This window comes from Cenococcum geophilum (genome assembly GCF_001692895.1).
Source record: "Cenococcum geophilum 1.58 unplaced genomic scaffold K441scaffold_18, whole genome shotgun sequence".
NCBI lineage: Eukaryota > Fungi > Ascomycota > Dothideomycetes > Gloniales > Gloniaceae > Cenococcum > Cenococcum geophilum.
The window spans coordinates 892,054-913,716 of NW_027137576.1; the positions used below are offsets into that span (position 1 = coordinate 892,054).

A 21,663-nucleotide genomic window follows, 5' to 3' on the forward strand; every position below is an offset into this window, starting at 1 on the left:
GGGCCGATTCTGGCTATAAGAAGCAGGCGTGGGAGTACGCCGCGCAGGCTGTTTATGAAAAGGCTGAAAGGCCTAATATGGAGCTTAAGCAGATAAAATTAAAGCACAACTCGTATAAGAAGGACTATAAGGCTTAGGTTAAGCTTAAGAGTCAGTTAGGATTTGGGTGGGATAAAAGAGGCTGTCCTACTGCGTTAAAAAAGGTCCTTAACAATTACTTTAAGGTTAATCCAGATGCAAGGAAGTTCCAATATAAGCCTCTAGAGCTTAAGGATCTGCACCACCAGTTATTTACCAATATAATCGCCACCAGTAAGCAAGCTATAACCCTTAGTAAGCTTATAGAGGGCAATAAGGCTACTAACAATAATTGCATTAAGGATAGTGCTGTTATTGGTTTAACTAAGCGCTTAACTATACCTAGTTAGCAAAGCTCTACTTCTAATTTAAATGAGGATAATAGTACCATTAGCAACTTCCTTAGGAAACGAGCAGCCACTAACGCTGCTTTTGCCACTAATACTTAAGCTAGGAAGAAGAAGAAGGACGGGATAACATTAACTAATTGTTTAGGTCAGAATCTCACCTAAATAACGAAGCAGCTTGCTATAATAGTAGACTTAATAATAGATAAACAGGCTTAGGCAATTAAGCTGTTTATAAATTAGTTTAAGGACCTAGAGTTTAATTAGTAGCTTATAGTTATTACTAAATTTAAGAAGAAGTTTAGTATAAAGCTATTTATAAACCTAGGCTAATAGGAGCGTATTTAGTGGGTTTATAAGCTATTAAAAGAAGCCAGCAAGGATATTAAGCAGATAGATTAGATCCTAGCGTCTTTTAATAGGGACGAATATATACGGCTTAATCTTAATATTAAGGATTTTAAAGAGGTTAAGGAAGTTAAGGAGTAGAATCTTAATAGAGTTTTTAACGCTGTGTATAATTGGCTTATTACCACTCTTTTTCTCCTAATATCTCTGTAAATATTTGCCTATAAAAATAGGGATAGGGAGTTTTATTAAGCTACTTGCTTATAGAATTAAAGATATATAGCAGTAGTAATATATTCTAAGATTTTAAATAGAAGCTCTATATATTACTACTAGGACGCGTAAATATACGCCTATATTACATATCTAGTTGCCTAGCAGTAGTTGTCACGTAACTCGTATTGAGCTATTCATTAATGAAATGGGTTGATTAATTGATAATCTTGATGGTGTCTTAACCTAGGGCCCCTGGGCTTAAATGAAGATATATACAAAGCACGGGCCCCATGCACGTGACTCGTGCACGTCCTACGCCACCGAGAATACAGATTATCTAACACACCCCCTTAGCTTCAAGCTCTTTAAGGTCAAAGCTAACCACCTTCTCGTGTCTATCAATGCGTCAATTAAACCATAATCTCATCTAAATCCTTCCGTCTCGCTCTAATATTCTCCCTTAGGTCCTCTAGTTACTTCTCCTTATTTAGCCACTCCTTAATATCTACCATCCCAATCATATTAACGAAGCTTTAAAACCTCTGCTTAGGCAGGGCCTTCATAAGTCCATTAGCGATTATCTCCTTCATTACTATCCATCAAAATCGTACTCGTCTCGTTGCGTATTCCTAACGTAGCCAGTATTAATAGATGTTAACGTATCAGAGCTTCGTAATCAGCTTTACCGTATCTTCTATAATTAGTTAAAGCGTCTAGGTATTATCGCAGTTAATAATTAAGGGCTTATTTAGTTATAACGTCATTACTTTAAACAGCCTGCTAATAAAGATAGCTTCCTTTACTATCTGTAATAGGGCTAACAGCTTAGCTTCTGTGCTTAATATCGTAACTATACCCTACTTATTTGCTCTCCAGGCAATCGGCCCCCCAAATAGCTTCATAATATATCCTTATAAGCTCTTTCTATTAACGGAGTTGTCCGCAAATAATGCGTCGCTAGCATAGATAAATGATTGCGCTTTACTTCTACCGTCTCCATCGTCTCGTCCTTGGTCACGTATTCCTTTATCTCTCCCTCTACCATTCGTTCCTTCCTTATCTCCTCTATAGTAGATTACTCTACTTCTCGTGCTATATAGGTACTGGATAACTCTGTCTACCGCTTAATAATACTCTTAGCTTGGGTTCTAATTAAACCTTACTAGCCGTAATACTACAAAAGCAATATCCGGATGCGTTATAGTGGCTATATAGAATACTAAACCCAATTTTCTCTAATATAGTATCGTAGAGGCTAGTAGGGATATAGGACGGACTAATAGGTCTATATTAGGGGACGGACGCGTTAAACAGATCAATCGGTAATTAGTAGAAAGGAGTTCTAATTCTGCCATAGGAGTATCTAGAAGACGCCCTCTAAGATCTATCTTATACTAGTTAGCTATCTTCTTAATATAGGCTTCCTAGGATAGCCATAGGAGCCTCTAGCTATAATTACGTAGCACGTAGATTCCTAGGAACCATTTTAGCTCGCTAAGGGTACTTATCTGGTATTCCTTACTTAGCTCCTTAATTACTTCTTAAGCTTTCTTCTTATCTATCTTTCGGTAGCAGAAGACAATATCATCAACGTAGAAAAAGACGATTATTTTACCTTTTAGCATAACACACGGCTCCTAGGGTACTTCTTTAAAACCTAATTCGTTTAATAAGCTCGTGAGATTCTTCTACTATAGTAGTGGTGATCGTCGTAGTCCGTACAGGGCTTTTCTTAAGCGCAGTACTTTATCTATCTTTCCTTTATTAAACCCTAGCGGTAGCTTTATATAGACGACCTCATTAAAATCGCAATGGATAAACGCATTAACTATATCTATATGTGTTGTCTCTAGGTCGAATTTTACAATAATCGCTATAAGGGTTTGGAAGGTTGTACTAGCTAATATAATAGCTCTTATAGGTAGGTCTCCTAGGGCCTGTTGATTTCCGCAGACTACTAAGCATGCCTTACATTTCTGGAGAAATCCGTGCTTATCTGTCTTATAGATAAACACCTACATTAAGCTAAGGACCTGCTATCCCTTTGCGTACTTCTTATCTATTTCTTAAAACGACCTTATTTAATAATAAGATTAGAGATAAGCTCGCTAAGCTTCTTAGAACTAATCTTAAAAAGGATGCGTATTAAGGTCGCGGATTAACTAAGGTGGTAGAAGTAAGTTCTTCCTATATAATCTAACATTACATATTCTGCCTAATTTTAGCTTACTATTGTTAAGTTAACTATTAAGGTTAAACTTCCTTCCTACTAAGAAGGCGCTGTAATAGGCTGAAGTAATCCTTTTAGTAACAAAGTCTTCAAACCTATAATCGCCAACTTCCTTAAATAAGTCTTTAACCAAGTCGTTGAGCACCCCCTAAGTATTAAACGCATCTCCTGCTTAATACGCGACGTTTTAATTAGTATCTTATATATCTAACTTCGTAGGATACTTAATGTAAAAGGCATATAGAGATTCTTCGTCTTCTTCCGTTGGAGGTGGTGTACAATATATATCTTCAAGAGCTCTTGCAAGCTCAAGATCTGCTAACTTATTAAAGGTTCAAACTAGCTTATCAACATTATTATCTTCCTCTTAAATTAACGGTTTAAATACTTCTTTATCGTCTTCTAGAAGGACCTTATTCTTAGTTAAGCTATCAGGAAGTTAAATCTTCTCAATTAGCGTTTCTAATTCGGCGTGTAGATCCTTTAAGATATCCGTTCGCTTACCATCGAAGAACATCTTTTTATTAAAGATAATATCCCTTATAGAGATGACGATACCCTTATATAGGATCCAGATCCTATAAATATTAGTAGAGTTATAGCTAACGAGGTAGCTAATATAAGCTCGCGGATCTAGCTTACTTAGCCTTTTCTTCTTCAGCTAGGCGTCCAACGTCATCACGTACACTCTACAGCCGTAGGCTTTTAGGTACGCCAGTTGCGGTTTTCTTAATCTCCCATTTACTAGGTAGGTATGGAACCTCTTATATAGCAATTTCCATCCATTACTTTCTCATAGCGTTTAATCTTAAAGGTACACTATATAGTTAACTATCTCGTTCCATAGATCATATAGTAAATTAGCAGCAATTCTCATAGCACGTCTTTTCTCAATAATAACACCCCCTAAGCGTTTGGCGGTACCATTCTATACTTACGTATATAGCGCTAAAGGCTCAAATATAATCCCTTACGTCCGTAGCCATTTAAGGGTTCTCCTTCTCCCTAGCTCGTTGTCTAATCTAATAGTATTAACTTTAAGGTTATACCTCAGACAAATCCATTAGATAAAATCTTTAAGCACTTATAGTATCTCCTTCTCCTTGCTATGCGTTATTATAAAATACAAGAAGGTTCTTCCTAAGAAGGTATTATAAATAAACATAACTCGTATAAATCCAGCATGCGCTTCCTTAAGGTCAGTCCAGTCAATATAGAGGTTAAAATAGGGTTTATCAATTTTCCGTTCTAAGAACCTTCATAAAACCTAACGCTTAATTTTAGCGAGACTGCAGTGTTAACATTCCGTCGTCTTTAGGCCTTAAAGCTTAACTCCTAGGGCGTTAAAACCTAGATAATAAAGGCTTATAGGTCCTAGATAACCTAGACGCAAATACCATAAACATACATCTCCTTTTAAGTCTAGACGTGCGTCTCTTAACAATATCCGCTTCCGTTAACGGCGCATTAAACGGCTAATATTAAATGCGGATTTCAAATTTCCTAATTAGACGTATTTAATAGTCTATTATCCGTAACGTTCTTCCATTTAACATAGAATTATATTATCCTTTTAGATAAGAAGATTATTATCTCCTTTATTATCCTAGTAATATCCTCATTTTCAAAGTAGACAGAACAACACTAGATTCGTATTAAAGTCCGTATAAAAGGCAACATCCTTAAAACGTAGGATTCCTTTACTCTTATCTAGTTTTATAACTTAGATAGTGACATTACCGTAGCCTAGTATAGGCACTTATAAGCTGCCGGCAATAACGTATTTATATCTTAGAGCTTTCTTAAAATTATAAAAATAAGAAAGGTTATTAAAGATATAGAGAGTAGTTCCTAAGTTAAGAATAGTCAATAGCTTCAATAGATGGAGTTAACCGGTGTAATACAATTCTAGGAATATTGCATTAGCTTCTCCCTTAATCTTAACTTCCTAGCTCTCGTCCTATCGTTATTAAGCCTCGTCTTCTTATTCTTTAAGTCTAATCTTCGCAACTTAGTTAGCAAGGTCCTTATTCTTTTCTACCTTCTTTAGTGCCTTTTTAATACGAGCATCTCCTATTATAACTCCTGCAGGTCTCTTATCTTTAAATAAACACCAATAGTCCTTAAGGGAGTGTCCTCGTATTCCACACGCTAAGTACTTAGGCGTTAGCTTCTTATAGAACGTCTCCTTATCTACTAGTATCCCGGCTCTCTTTAAGCGTCTATTACGTACTAAGGCTCCTCTTTATAAACCTTTAGTAGTATTAGAGTGATCCTCAATAGCTTGCTCTATAAAGTCTGCATTAAAGGTACTCCCCCTTATAGTAGCATTGGCTTTCTTTAAGGGTCTTATAAGTCCTTTTTACAGCTCCTTTACTACTCTACGGTATTTAGAAGATCTCGACTTCTAAGGGTTATTTAACTCGGTAGTGTACTTTACATAGTAGGCGTCGCTAAAAGGTCAAATAACGTCTACCAAATCTTAAAGCCAGATTCCTTCTAACATTTAAGGGATTTTATACTTCTCTCCTAGTACTATTATATATTCCCATTAATCTAGCCATAGGTTCAATTTTAACAACTGTTTAAACCCCTTAAGGGCTTCTATATACTAGTATTGTACCTTCTTCCTAACAAACAATAAGGTAGGTTCTGTATTCTCCTTCAACCAAGATAGCCATTCTTTAACGGTTAAGAAAGGGTCAAGCAGTAGCTTCTTCTAAATTAATACTGTGGACGTAATCTAGGTGCGTATCTATTGCAGATGCTCTTCCTATTTCAGGAAGTACTTCATATCTTAGTCGTAGTATCGTCTACTATTCTCGTACGCTCTCTGTTAATTCGTTAAGAGCTATGTATATAAGGTCGCATTCTCATTAAAGTCTATAACCTTTAGAAGAGGTGGTTTTTCAAATAGACCTTCTTAAGGTGCTTCTGTGGCTAGGTCAACGTGGGCCCAAATTTGCTAATCTATGAGGGCTTATAGTTGCCAGATCTATTACTCCCAGTCTTCTAGCTTATTAAGGATAATCGTGGTCAACGAACTTAACGTTAGTGGAGTCATTTAACTAATAGGTAAAGGAGGAATTAAGATGGTATTTTGTCATTAGGATCGTCCTTATCGTCAGGATCGTCCTATAACGATTAAGATGGAATCTCGTGGAATCTCGTGTCAGGATCGTCCTTTAACGATAAGGTTGAATCTCTCGTCAGGATCGTCCTTTGACGATGAGGTCGAATCTCTCGTCAGGATCGTCCTTTGACGATGAGGTCAAATCTCTCGTTAGGATCGTCCTGTGACGATGAGGTCGAATCTCGTAGAATCTCGTGGAATCTTGTCCTGTGACAATTAAGGTAGGATTTCTGTCAGAGTCTGCGTCTTAACAATGAGGTGTCAGAGTCTGACGATGAGGTAGAATTTCTTCAAATAATTGAATAATAGCTAAATAGCTTCTTGTCTCGGCGGACCGGGCTCATAACTGTCACGTAACTCGTATTAAGCTATTCATTGATAAAATGGGTTAATTGATTGATGATCTTGATGGTGTCTTAACCTAGGGCCCCTGGGCTTAGATGAAGATATGTACAAAGCACGGGCCCCGTGCACGTGACTCGTGCACGTCCTGCGCCACCGAGAATACAGATTATCTGACAGTAGTCTTTCCACATTTTATTCGCGATTTCCTCCTGCCGCTCTTATATAGGCCTTATATTAATTAAATCCTCGTTATCTACTTCTAATAAATAGTTAACTATAGAACCCTTTCTTTGTTACTCTAATTCCTTATTACTAAACGGCTTAAGATTCTCCCAATTATCCATTATATTGTAATGCAGATTAATGAAGTTATATACAGCAGTAAGTGTATAAATTAGCTTTGATTAAGTGCGTAGGTTAAATTAATAAGGCCTATTAAATATCCTCCAACGACGCTTAAAAATACTGAAGGTACGCTCTACTACTGTGGGAGGGTACGACCACTCTCAGATAGGAAAGTCACAGTGCTGTCTGTCTGTCGGTCGGTCGGTCNGTCGGTCGGTCGGTCGGTCGGTCGGTCGGTCGTCAGTCGTAATCAATCAGTAGGAAAGCAGTCAGTAAGAAGAAAGGAAAGAATGTATTCCGGTCTGTCGTGATATCTAAGAAGGAGGGAAGCCGAAGGCTCTATAAATACAGGAAAATGCCAAGGTACTAGGCGTGAGCCATTTTACCCTACTACACTACATTCCTAAGACTTAAATAACGATAGTTGAATAGTTTAAACTTATTATTGGGCGCTTTCTCTACCTTTTTAATCTCCTTTAGATAATACCTTACGCTTTAATATGGCGATAATATTATATTTAAATTGGTATACCTAGCGTCGGCAAGATAATATTAACCTAGAGGAGTATTAAATCCCTTACTTATGGCGTCTTTAAGGACTCTGCCGTCATAAGCAGAGCCTTCCTATTTAGGTAGAACGTAGGTAAAGCTTATTCCAAAATCAACTACCGCCAGAACGTTTTGTGTAATATCGCCGTATTAATTTTGGTATGGAATCTGCTTATCCGTAGGTACGTAGGCAAAGATATATAAGCCGTTAAGGGCGCCAATATAATTAGCAAAGTATGGCTAACACTTAGTGGATTTAAGAATCTCCTTTAGCGTCTCTATAGGTGGGGGTTTAATAATTTAACGGTAAAGGTGTAGTAGAGCGTCTAGAACCTTATAAAAATGGCTGCTAATTATTACTATAATTTAAATTAATTGTAGGCAGCTATATACCGACTTATTGTCTCCTTTAAATAAGCTACCTTCCACTTAATATTTCGCTAGCTAGATCCATAGCCGTATATATAGAAGAACGTCATTACCTTTTTAATGGCTAAGACACTTAAATCTTTAAGATCCGTGTTTAATATAAGCCAATTAACGAAGTCGTTAAGCACTTTAGGCCGTATGCGCGTCTCATTAAATAGTTAACGCGGTGACTCCAAACAATCCTCTACCCATAATTGGCCTCTATTTACATCGCGAGGACGGCTTTAAACGCTAGTAGGCTTATAGTAGTCGGCTGATATATACTCTATAATGGCAGTAATAGCTGCAAGGATTAATATAAGGGTGATAATAACGATTCGCTGAGGGGTAGGTGGCATGGCGAGCTTAATTAAAGGCCTTAAAACCACCACGTCAACGTCTTGGCAGAAAGTGGCAGTAGAGGCTCTAGATGGGGGCGCTCACTAGCGTCACGAAATGGAGGCTCCAGTTCATTTAAATTGTGGTCTCCCCCTATATTTTTTAAACTAACGTTTTTTAGCCGCACTAATAGCCTATTTAGGCAATTATAGAGGCATAGGCGCGCCTGCCGACATGAAGCTTAGCTGGAGCGATTAGAGCAAGAAATGAAGCTAGAGGAACCAAACGGGAGCGTCAATTCGATATCAGCCCGTTGAGATAACGCCTCCATCTCGCCTCCAACCGACGAACTAGACAGGCTCTTAGCCTAAGAAGTCTTTCCTATTACTTATAGCTCCTAACTTTAACTATTTTAAAGTTCTCTTTAAAAACGGCGTTTTTTTAGAGCTTAGGTCTGCTCTATATTACTACTAAAGTGCCTATACTTCTAGTTACCCCTTAATTTCCTATTAAAAGGGTTCTAGTTCCTTACTACGTCCTTAATATTTAAAACTACATAGTAATCCACGATAGGGCTCCTACGCGTTTTATTTTATTATAAATTACTAGCTTAATTCTAGCCTAGATAAATCTAATTTTCTCTTTCTTATAGATACTATCGTCCTCGTTTTTAAAGGGCTCTAGATCTATCTATTAAGTATAAATTTTTATAAAGTTTATAAACTGGTGGAAGTCGCCACTATCCCGCTGCGTACCGTTCTAGAATTACTCTATATTATTATATTATACAATATATAGGTCTTAAGTCTACTTCTTTAGAAAGGGTTGCAACTATAGCTATATAGTAATTTACTCTTTATTAAGCTAATTAAGTATAACCTAGTTTAGGGATCGATCTTTAATCTTATTAACAATCCATTAGGTACGTTCTTTAGTATTATTTTATATTATTAGTATTTCAAAGAAATTATCTACTTCACGAACCTAATTATCCAACTATTAGGCGTTGGGTCTATAGTGAAGTTTTAAACTATTAAAGGCCCTAGCCAGTTAGTTTATATCCTTTTTCTATTTACTATATAAATACCTTTTTAAGTCTTCTATACATTTTTAGGTAGGTACTAAGTAGCCCCTAAAAAGCCCCTAACCTTAGCTAGGTTATAAAAGATTTTACCTAGCTTAAATTAAGCTCTACTAGATCTAGACTTACCCCTAAAGGTTTCTAATATATTTATTAGTAGCTCCTTCTTATATAGCTTTTGAAAGCCTAGCGGCAGCTTTCTAATATCCTTTTTAAAGGAAATTGGTATAGGGCTCTTAACTTTCTAAACTTAGCGTAGGGGATTATCTTGTGCACGGGCCCACCTCGTGCACACTAAAATTAAAAATATTCGAAATATTTAAAATATTGTAACTTTACAACCATGGACTCAATTAAGGCCGCTCTTACTGCTTTAAACTTGCAATTAAAGCCTAATTACACTTAAACTGCTAAGAAGTATAGAGTAGATCGATCTACCCTCTCGCGCCGCTATCGCAATATTACGGGCTTAAAGGCAGATGGTTATAACAACTAGTCTTTTCTTACCTAATAATAATTTAACGTGCTTATAAATTATATTAATAAGCTTACAGAGCAAGGCCTACCTCCTACCGTTGCTATAGTAGAGACTTTTGCCTAAAAGATTGTAGGAAAACGACTAGGACTTAACTAGGATTCGCGTTGGATTAAAAAGTAAAGTACTTCTCTAAAGAGCCACTACCTTGTCCCTATTAATAATTTACATAAATAGGCTAAATCGGCCTTCTATTTTGAACTCTACTTTAAGCTTTTAGGTAAAAAGGTTAAAGAATATAAGATTAAAAGGTATAATAGATATAGTATAGGTAAGAAAGGCATCCTTATTGGCATGCTTATAAAGGCCAAACGGGGTTTTTTAAGGCTATATTCGCGTTAGGAAAGATTAAAAATATAATTTAAGACGGAAATAGAGAGTGGATTACGGTAATAGCTATAATCTATATAGATGGGATAACTCTCTCGTTAGGCCTTATCTATTAAGCGATTATTGGCGATATATAAAATACCTAACTCTAAGATTATAACCTAGATTAATACCCCTACTTCTTTACCTTATTGCCTATAGGCTAGACGAATAATAATCTTGGCTATGCCTAGCTAGACACTATCTTTAATAGGGAGACTAAGGTTAAGGCCTGTAATAGAAGAAACTAGAGGCTTCTTATCCTTAATAGGTATGGCTTTTACGTAAATATAAGATTCCTTAACTACTGTAAGAAACGCCAAATACTTATAGTATATCCACCTTATTTAACTTATAAACTTTAACCTTTAGATATCTCTCTCTTTGGCCCACTGGCGATATCTTATACTTAAGAGCTAAATTAGTTTCTACGTAAGAGTAAAGGGCTCTGCTCTCTTACTAAGTAAGACTTTTTCTGGCTATTCTAGGCCGCTTTTAAAAAGGCTTTTACTATATCTAATATTAGGAGTAGGTGGAAAAGTATGGGCCTCTATCCTTTTAAGCCTCGTGTAATCTTAGATATATTCCACCCAAAAATAGATAAGAGGCCTTTCTTAAGTAAGTCTCTACCTTTGCATCTTATAGTAAATAAATAGTGGTAAGTTCGGAACCTCTTATAAAATATAATTACTAATATATATAATAAGCGGGCCTAGCTTTTAACTAATATGGTAATAAATCTTATAACAGAAAATAAGATCTTATAGTACCGCGTAGATAGGCTTACTAAAGCTCTATATAATAAGAAGAATAAGCGCCGTTAGGGTAAGCCTTCATTTACTTAGCTTGCTTGTTTAGAGGAAGGTAAAGCTGCCTTTTATAGCCCTAGAAATATTTGGAAAGTTTAAGAGCTTTAAGCTAAATAAGAGTGGGCCAAAGACTATAAATAAGCTCTCAAAGCCAAGGAGAAGCTTTAATGGTAAATTTAAAAGGAAGAGAAGAGGCGCTTAATTAATTAATAAAAGCAGCAATGGGCATAAAATAATATATAGCGAGAGGTAAAAGCAGCAGCTCTATGGCTTTAAAAATAGGAAGCTAAGGAGGCCCGTAAGGCTAAGCGCTAACTTAAGATTAAAGCTAAAAGGCTTTAAATATTAAAGAAAGCTCGAACTAAACGTAGAGAGGTAGTTATAGATAAGGATATTACTGAGGTATTAGATATGGACGAGAGCCTACCCCTATTAAGAGCCTTAAGGCCTTAACGCTAACGCTAAGCTCTAGCTTATCTACATAACTATATTATATAGCCAATTTAAATCATCTAATAAAGCTCTGTTTAACGCCAAAATTTAGTTTAATTTGGTGGAGTATTGCGATCTGTAGAGCCTGTTATGGTACTGTTATAAACCCTAGTTAGGGGTTTGGCCGAGCTCGGCTAACCCTTGGCGCCATGTATATAGACGTGTCCTTTCCTCGACCTTCTTCCAGTCCTTGTCTTGGAATTCTCATTTACTAGCTACTAATAGATTCTATTCTTTTAACTAAGCCTTTATAAAGCCTTAAGTTTGGGGGTGTATTTAGCTAAGAAATCATATATAAGTCAATCGCGTGCACGAGCTAACCCCCTATATTAGGCCTAGGAAGGCTCTAGCTATAGAGGTAGTATTAATACTAGTAGCTAGTATAGATTTCCCTATAAGGCTAAAGTCTTAAATTAGTAGTTAAGTTAAGTTACCTAAAGGAGTAAGCTTACTTAATTTGTAAGCAGTTTATATACTACTACTATACTAATTATAGGCTGGTGGCCTCTTAGGAGAGTTCCAGTTAGGTCCCTAATTAAATATATTAGTATATTCCTTTAGCATTTCTAGCTTAGTGTAACGGCGCTATCGCACATTACCTGCTATATTCTGCTATATTCTGCCGATCTACAATTAGCTTACTTAGAGCTATTATTATACCTAAGCCCAACCCACTTCTCCATACAAACTAAAAAGATAGTAGTAGTGTCTCGCGACTGGACGGGCTGCCGGTTGGAATGCCTTATAAGCTCTCTAGCTTTTTTTATATTATTATTATCCATTGTATTATACTACGTACAATATTGCGCATGCAGCCTTGGGCTATGGCGCTATAGTTCTATATACATAAATCCTTTCTAGGCAGCTTAATATGTACTAGTAGCTATGTCCTAGTAGTTTATAAACTCCTAAATTAGGAGTTTATAGTTTCCTAGTAAAATACTAAGATACTATAACTACTAGGGAATGAGAAAATGGTAAGAAAAACTATAAGAAATCCTAACCCCTGTCCCTGTCCTTTTGCAATTTATTTCTGTCCTTTTGCTCTCTAATATCATTTTAAGAGCCTAGTAGGAGTTACCCCCTTCTAGAATCCTATTTAATTTATTCTTCCATAGAATCTTCTTCGCGTACTAGTTTAGCAGCTTTAAGAGTCTCGCAGTCTTTACTATTAGCAAAGTGTTTTTCTTTATAATTAATGCAAAGAGGGGTGGTATGCTGGCAAGGCCTGCCTGTTATTATACAGGTAGAACAGGAATGGTCTTTAGATAAATATGCAGCTGCATAGTATCTGCAGGCCCTAGTAGAGCACCTGTCTCCTATATGGCCAAATTTTTGGCAGCTCGTACACTGCGTAGTAGGAGAGACTTCGAGGTATTTTACTACCTTAGTAGCTGTACCTGCAATTAATATCTCTTTTTGCTTAAGGATTTCTTGTCTTTTTTCTTCGTTCTCTATAGTAAAAACTATAGAGCCAAATCTAGTCTATGGATCGTGTCTTTTTACACTAGATAAGATCTATCTAGGTAGTCCTTGTAACCTTATAGGATTAAAGGTCTTAATTTCTTCTTTTAGAAGCTTAGAGCCTCCTTCTCCTAGGAAAGGTAGGGTAGGAACCCCATGGGCTATAATTTGAACCCATAGTTCTAGTTTTTGTTCTCTTTAAAAGGTAAAGCAGTTATGCCAGATTTCCTTATATTTAACTAGGAAATCCGCATTATACTCTTCCGTAGTCGTAAGGAGGATATTTTGTTTTCCCTTAGTTCTAGCTATAGATGCTAAAACAGGTTTTTCTACTTGCAGTTTTGATGCAAATAGTTAATTAACTTTGTTTCGTATAGAGAAGGTATCTAGAGGTTAGTCCTTTTGGTCTGTAATTAGGACTAGCTTTCTTTTTTATAGCTGCTTTTTTTTACTTCTAGTAGAAGTAGAAGAAGTAGGAAATGGTAGTGACGAGGAGGGTAGAGAGGACGAAGTAGGGAGGTCCTTCTTTAGCCTCTCTGCGTAGGTTTCTTTAGTAGGGGCTACCTCCTTACGGAGAGCTCCTACCTCTTCGACTAGTCCTTTTAGGACATCTTTTGTCTTTTCTTTTTCTTTTCCTTTTATAAAGGGGTTTTCTCCTACTAGGATACTCCTTGTATAGTCCTCTAGCTATTTAACTTATTCTTTTTCTAGCCCTTTATATNCCTGGGTTAGGCTTTCTAGAGCTTTTTGTAGGTATTGTTCTGGAGAAAGGGGAGGAAAAGGTATAGGTGTACTAGGTGTGCCATCCGTAGTAGTTATTAGTTTCTTTTTTACAGGTTTTTAGTTTTCTTTTTCAGGAGAAGTTTAAGGATGTTCTCTTTTCTCTCCCTTCTTAGACAAGCTAGGAGGAGAAAGAAAAGAAGATNAAAATANAAACCTATTATNATTTCTTTCTATAGGGNTTTCGCCTATAGACTCGTTGTCNTCACTTGTCTCTATAGNAGGTTTCTTTTTAGGCCTNGTAGGCCTTNGCATCTTATAGGGGGAGTTTTCTAGTTTTTACTATCCTTATACCCTTTTTCCTTACTAATCCTACTAGAGGATTTCTGGGGAGATTAGGTTTAAAGGTAGTAGTAATACTAGACCCCTAGTATTGGTGGTGGTAGTAGTAGTAATAGTTTTAGTGTTCCTGTCCGTGCCTCGCTTACAAGCTAGGACCACCCCTAAGAAGAATTTTCTATTAGGGGAAAGGGGGTAAAACGACAATTAAATCCGCCTATAGCTCGCTAAGCAGTAGGAATTAGGTCTTGAAAGTTGGAAAATTGATTGTTTTTGGTGGTAAGATGGGTATGCGTAAGTTTTGAAGTGCGGCGCTACCTTTTGGTAAGGTTGCATGTGTGGTGCTCTTTAGCTTATACCGCTGTATAAGTAGCGCAAGGTCGTAATAGCTAGCGCCTTAGCGACTTACCTTATATATTTATATCGGTCCTAACAACCCCTTTTTCCTTCTCCTTAGCTTAGTATCTTTGCAAGATAGTATTCTATAAGCTTTAGTTTAAAGGCATCTATATAAGCCGTTATATTATACTAACCTCTCCTTATATTGCCTAGGAAGGCCTTAATTAATATCCCACTCTAAAAGAAACTTTATTTGCAATAACGTGTTAATATATTATACTTAGACACTAAATAATATAACACTACCTGGGAAGGCCTTAATAATATCCTACTTTATAAGCTAAATAGGACTAAACATATACCCCTAAAATTAAAACTAAAGCATATAATATCGATAAACCCTAGAAAGCTAATAATGGCACCTAAAGTAAGCTTATTTAAGAGTTACCTTTACTTAAGAGGAACCTAAGATCTAATTAAGATTAGAAATTAAAGATAATAATAACGTTATAGACGTACGCGAGCAGATTTGTGCCCTTACGGCTAGCTAAAAAGCTAATTATCTTAAAGTAAGAAATATATAAGAGACTCTATAAAAGACCCTAGAAAGTCTTACAGCCCTATAAAATAGCCTAGCTTTCCCCCTTTAAAGCCCTAGCTAACCTATTTACTCTACTAAATATAATATACTAGGGAGTACGGATATAATAAAGAAGTAATTAAAGTCTATTAAGCTCCTTAACCCTTAACCCCTATCTAATAGGATAGACTCTACTTTAAGAATTAAAGGATTTAAGTATAAGGAAAACTCCGCGTTAATTATAACTATTTCCCCTCTAAAGAAGCTAAGATGCTTTACCTTTTTAGTTAAACTATAGAAGATGCCTAACGTTACCTTTAAGCCAAATTTAAGGACAACTCCCCTATCCGCTTTATATCTATTAGTAAAATCCTATAGTATTTAGCCGCTATATATATAAACCTAAATAAAGTATAAGATGCGCGTTATAACTATAATGGCTTAATAATAAAGTTAAACTAATCCTTTACTAAGTTTTAAACTTAATTCTTATACCTAGCGGGCAAAGGCTAGGTTCTCCTTAAGAACTACTATTTAGACCTATATAATAAGCTAACGGTTTAGCTATAAGAAAAATTGTAGTAGTATTAGATAACCTACCGACCTACTAAAAACTTATAGCCTAATATTTATTACTAGACTTAGAACTAAAGCGAACTAATACCTATTCTAACTAATAAAAAAGGGCTTATAGTAGTTAAATTTTATTAACTATACCTATAGAAGCTAGAGTAGAAAGATAAGTTATAACGGCTCTTATACTAAAAGCGGTTATATTAAAGCACTAGCGAGCCTCGCCTAATTAGCTATATACTACACTATTAACTAGTACTTATCGCAATACCCTAATTAACCCTACCTTAGCTATGTGCTATAACTGTAATAAGGAGGGTTACTTTACCTTATTTTACCTAGAGCTAAAAGATATAGGCGTTATTAAGGAGATAGAGAAAAGAGAAATGTCTAATAAGTTAGAGAAAAAAGAACCCTAGGGAAAGACTCCCCCCTTATTATAGCTCGTACAAATGCCTCTAAACCAAAGCTTGTAGAATGCTATATTACGAAGATACTAAGCTAAAGAGAAGGAAAAGGGGTCGCTAGAACCGATGTAAACAAATATATAGGGTGAGCCGTTAAGGCGCTAGCTTTGGGCGGGCTAATTATAGGTCGGCAGAATATAGTAGAATTTGGCAGGTAACGTGCAATAGCGCCGTTATATTATCCCCCTCTTTAAAAGAAAGCCTGCTCTTAGGCTTAGTTAGAAATAGGGTAGTACTAGGCTTATAAATATAGGATTATAAAATATAAGATAAGGAGATAAAGGGGATATAAGTACGTCTAGATTAAGTATAACGGGCGATTATAGGCTAAGTGGAAGCACTAGGCTAGAAAGAGTAGCCGTTAAAAGTCTTAGTATAGATCTAACTAATTAGATAACTTTAACCGGCGGTTAAAGTTTCTAAATATCTAAAATTTTATAGTACTGGCAGAAAACGGCAGAATATAGTAGAATTTGGCAGATAGCTGTATTAGGGCTTTAGGGCGTTTTTGTCCCTATATTTTTTTCGGTAACTTATTATCTTTATTATACTAGCATTCTATTTATTCGTCTAGGTACTTTAGGGGTCTAGGCGTATTAGGGTATTAGTTATAGAATTTTTTAAGCTTCTAGGGGTAGTTTATAAAGTTCTATATAAGGTACTAGGTTAGGTTAGGATTATAGCCCTTTTATTAAATATAGTATTTTAGCGTTCCCTATACAATCTTATAGGCCAGTATTTTATTAACCTCTTATTTATTATTACTATTTACTTAAACTAGTAGGGGAGGCTTATTTTTTTATCTAGGTAATAGGTTGTTTATAGCTTTCCGTAACTTATCTAGTAAGAAGATAGGGTAAACCTTAATTAAATTTGGGAGCTTTATCTTGTATAAGTTGCCTATCTTTTTAAAAACCTTATATAGTCCTGCTATCTAGTAGTCTAGCTTACGGCTAGGTTGTTTAGTTTTTTAATTTCTTATTATAACCTAGACTATATTGCTAGGGGGAAAATTAGGCTCTTAACGATGTTTGTTCACCTACTGTTCTATTAACCTTTAAGCTTTTTTTAGGTTCTTATGGGCTACTATCTAAGCTTCCTTTAATTATTTGGCGTACTATTAGGCCTTAATATAGGATAGCTTCTTTTATATAGTTTAGGGTTCTTCTAGCCTTTTTCAGTTAAAGCTTATATAGGGTAAGTATCCTATTTCTAGCTAAATTGGGGCAAACCCTGTAGAGTTATAGGGTAGGGTTACTTGCGCGTAGTCTATTAAGGGTAATAGTTTAAACTAGTTATTCTAGAAATAGTTAATAAAGGGCCTAAGCCTTTAGTCTAGGTACTAATTTATAATCTCTGTTTAACCGTCTGTTTAGGGGTAATAAGCTATAAAAAGCTTTAGCTTAATACCTAGGATCTGGGTAAACTTATTCTAAAAGGCCGATATAAACTATAGCCTATAATTAGATATAATAGTATCTAATAGTCCGTAGATTGAGTAGACATAATAGATATATAGCTAGGCTGCCTCTTTAGTATTAATGTTTTTATAATAGGGAATTAAGAACAGGCGTTTACTAAAGCGATTAACTATAACTATAACTATATCGTATCTGTTACGGTCCTTAGGTAGTTTATAAAAGTCTATAAAGATATACTACTAAGGGCGCTCTAGTATTAGGAGTGGCTTAAGTAGTCCTAAGGTCTTATCCTATAGGATTATAGCTCTCTAGTAGTCTTTACAGTTCCGTATATATTAATTAATATCTATAACTATTCTTAGCTAGTAATAGTGGTAGTTAATAATTTTATAGGTCTTATTCTTGCTAGGGTATGCCGTAGAGACTTAGTAATAAGCTTCGCGGATTAGTTTAGTTTATAGATTGTTAATATTAGGGACTATAAACCGCTCCTAGTATAGGAGCAGTCCTTCCTCTGTTTTAAAATTAGGGTTTTCTTTTATAGCTTATTTACAGAGGGCCCTTAAGGTATTAGCCATGCGGTTTATAGTTAGGAGGCGGTTAATTAGCCCTATTAGCTTAATTAAGGACTTCTTTATTAGTGCTAGCTCGTTTTGCTAGGAGTCTGGCTCCTTAAGGATCTATAAGTTGAGCTATTTTAGATAAAGGAGAGCGCGCGTCCAATATTAGGTCTTTAGCTTATCCTAGGGTCCTATATCTTATTCTCTTTAGGTTAGGGTATTAGCCTTAAAGTTTTACTTATTAAAACGATATATAATTATAAAGAAGAATTAAAAGAGTATTTTAGCCTACTAGGCTTATTATTTAGTAAGCTGCTTTATAGTTATAAAGTACTTTAGGGCTTTATAATCTATATATATCTTAATCTAGGAGTTTATACCTTTAAGCTTTACGCGCTATTAGGAGAGTAATTGAATAATAGCTAGCATTTCTTTATTATATACTTTATAATTACACTTAGCTAGGTCTATTATCTTTAAAAAGAAAGCTATAGGGTACTATTTACCGTCTAGATATAACTATAATAGAATTCCCGCTATAACCTTATTAAAGGCGTCCGTTTTTAGTATTAATTTAAGGTCCGGGTTATAGTAATAAAGGATTAAGGAAGAGATAAGCTAATCCTTTATCTCTTTAAAGGCTTCTATATAGCTATTATTAAAGATAAAAGGCGTATCCTTCCTAGTTAGTTGTATAAGAGGTTTTACTATAATTCTGTAATTACGGATAAACTAATAGTAGAAGTTATAAAAGCTAAGAAAGAATTGGATTCCTTTTACTGTATAAAGGGGCTTCTAGTTATAGATTACCTTTACCTTTTTAGAGTTAACCTTAATTCCTTTTATAGTTATAATAAACCTAAGGTATTTTATATGTTTTACTCTAAACTTATATTTCTTAATATTAACTTATAAGCCCGCGTTCCGTAGTCTTTTTAGGACCTTTTTAATATAAACTTAATACTTAAGTTTATTATTTAAGTATATAAGAATGTCGTCTAGGTATACCGTATAGAATTTGTTAAGGTAATTAAAAAGAACGTTATTTATATACCTTTAATACGTAACCAGTCCGTTTATTAGTCTAAAAGGAAGAACTTTATATTTATAGGAACTATAATAGGTACAGAACGTTATTAAATCTTTAAATGTAGGGTTTATCCTAATTTAGTAGAAAGCTTGGCGGATATTAAGTTTGGTAAAAATCTTTACCTAGCTTAGATGTGTAAGGGTTTTATTAATTAAAAGAATAGGATACTAGTCCTTTTAAGTAATAGCGTTTAGCTTTTAATAGTTAATATAAAAATAAAGGCCTTTATTAGGCTTTTTTATAAATAGGATAGGGGAAGTAAAAGGGGCTTAACTTGGCTTAACAAACCCTTTATTTAGGTTGTTAATTAAGTACTACTTTATTACTTTTAGCTTATCTATTAATTAATAGTAGAGGGGGCTATAGCCTAGCAAGTTATTAGCTTCTAACTAAATCTTATAATTGTATATTTAGTAGGGGGGTAATTTATCTAAGGCCGCCTTTAAGAATATATCCTTATAGTTTATATAAATAATAGGAAGAAGGCGTTTAACTAGTTTCTTATTAGTTTCCTTAGCTAGCCTTTCCTCTTTATTATTAATAATTTGGTTAATCTTATATAGGCTCGTTATAAAGACCTTATTATCCTTCTGGTATATATTAAAGTAGAACGTTATAGCGCTAATTACGGCGATATTTATAGTGGGGGGGGGGGGGGTTACCTAATAATAGGGGCGTATATAACTTTAGGGACTTCCGGGGTACTAGCATTATTATTACTCCTTTTAGCTCCTATTACATCTTTTAAAGGTTATCCCTTATATCCTATTAATACGTTCTTTTCTATACTAATTAAATTTGTGCGATTTAGACGTCGTTTATATTACTATCTGTCCCGCTTTTATATATAAAGTCCTCTTTAAATATAGCGCTTTGGGAGAGTATTTTTATTAGTATAAAGTTCTTTCTAGCTTTATAGCGGGTATAACGGAACCTTGTAGCAAGTACTATAATAGGCTCGTTATTAGGCTAGGTGTGTAGGTAATGCAAATTAAAGTTAACAACGTAATAATAACTGGTGGAGNGGTTGCCTAATAGATTAACTCTAATTATATTCTAAGAATTACTATAAGGAAGGAACTATCTAGGTAGGGACTATAGGTCCTTAAATACACAACTATACTCCTATAAAATTCTTCTTATACGTAATATACGTACGTTCCCTTTATATACTGCGTATACTGCGTATACTGCGTATAACGTTATATAACCTTAGTTACTATCCCTTATTATATAGCTTTATTAGCTCCATCTTAGACTATACCTAAATTAACTAACTAGCTTCTTTTAACTCTTCTCTAAGTAGTTATAACATTATACTTAAAGCGTCCGTAATACCATCTCTCTCCTCTCTATCTTCGTCCTTAAAGATCCCTAATATCTTTAAGTCGTTTACTAGAGGTGTAATATCCATTTAATTAATTTAGTTAATATCGTTACTTATTATACCTAAAGCTCTTTCTTCTTTACAGGCGCAACGTCATGCTCGTACTATTGCTGCGATATTATCCCTTAGTGAGATTATACTGTCTCTATATTCTCGCTATTTAAAAGAGGGGTTGGTCTATATTACGCTAGTAAACCCATCTTTATAATAACCGTCCTCTTACTTAAAGTGTACTAAAGCGAATATTTATTCGTCCTATAACGTTTGCTTTATCTTTAATGCTAAATATATATAACCTATTATTTTTAATAGTCGTCTAGTTCCTTAACTAATTTATCTTAAGGTTTTATATTTAATCTACTACTACGCAGCTAAATAGTAAACTATCTTAAGCCCTTACTAAATTAGAATGTTCTTAAAATCTAGAGCAGAAGGCTTTTAAAGCCCGTATTATAGCGTTTACTTAATTACTTCGTCTTAAAAAGGGTTATTCTAAGGAGTAGAAACTTATAGAATAGGGTCTATAGAAACTTAGTGACGAAAGAACGGACTTTCTTCCGGCTAAGAAGGAAATAGATCTAAGTAGCTTGGTAACTGCTCTTCTTAGGTCCCCCTTAGGTGACTTATTCTTTAGCAATTCTTTTTTATTAATGCTACCTAACCTAATCTCTTTTAATACTCCTATACCTTTCCTATAGCGTTCTTTAGGTTCTCTAATAGTTACTAGGTAGTCTTATTATAGCCTATCTACTTTATCTTATACTATATTTCGTCGTTAATATCCTTATAACTAATAATCTTTAAAACTTACTATTTGTCTTCTTCTTATTCTCTATATATATCTGCTTTATAAACTAGTGGCTTAATATCCCTATATACTGGCTCTAGCATTATAATATACTATATAGGGTAGATCTTTATTTTAGCTAGTAGGTCCAACTTAAATATAAACGGTAAAATTCTTTATTTAATTTTAAAAGGTCCTAGTCTAATATAGTCTAACTTCTTACTTAATTGTTAACACTTAAAATTTTTATATAGTAGCTATACTTTATCTTCCTCCTTAAGATCTGGTCCCTTAGATCTCTTAGCATTATAG

The 21,663-nt window shown here is 34.9% G+C and overlaps 2 protein-coding genes across 2 annotated transcripts; one reads left to right on the forward strand and one right to left on the reverse strand.

The window, feature by feature from the left end:
• Positions 1-10,814: 10,814 nt before the first annotated feature.
• Positions 10,815-10,979, forward strand: K441DRAFT_557950 (uncharacterized protein; the record flags this gene model as incomplete). Its single annotated transcript, XM_067643395.1, has 1 exon — positions 10,815-10,979. A coding segment is annotated over one exon (165 nt), but the record flags the coding sequence as incomplete, so codon positions are not given.
• A 1,800-nt stretch (positions 10,980-12,779) lies between these two features.
• K441DRAFT_514495 (uncharacterized protein) lies at positions 12,780-13,100 on the reverse strand (the record flags this gene model as incomplete). The annotated part of the gene is made up of 1 exon (XM_067642105.1): positions 12,780-13,100. A coding segment is annotated over one exon (321 nt), but the record flags the coding sequence as incomplete, so codon positions are not given.
• Between the last annotated feature and the right edge of the window lie 8,563 nt (positions 13,101-21,663).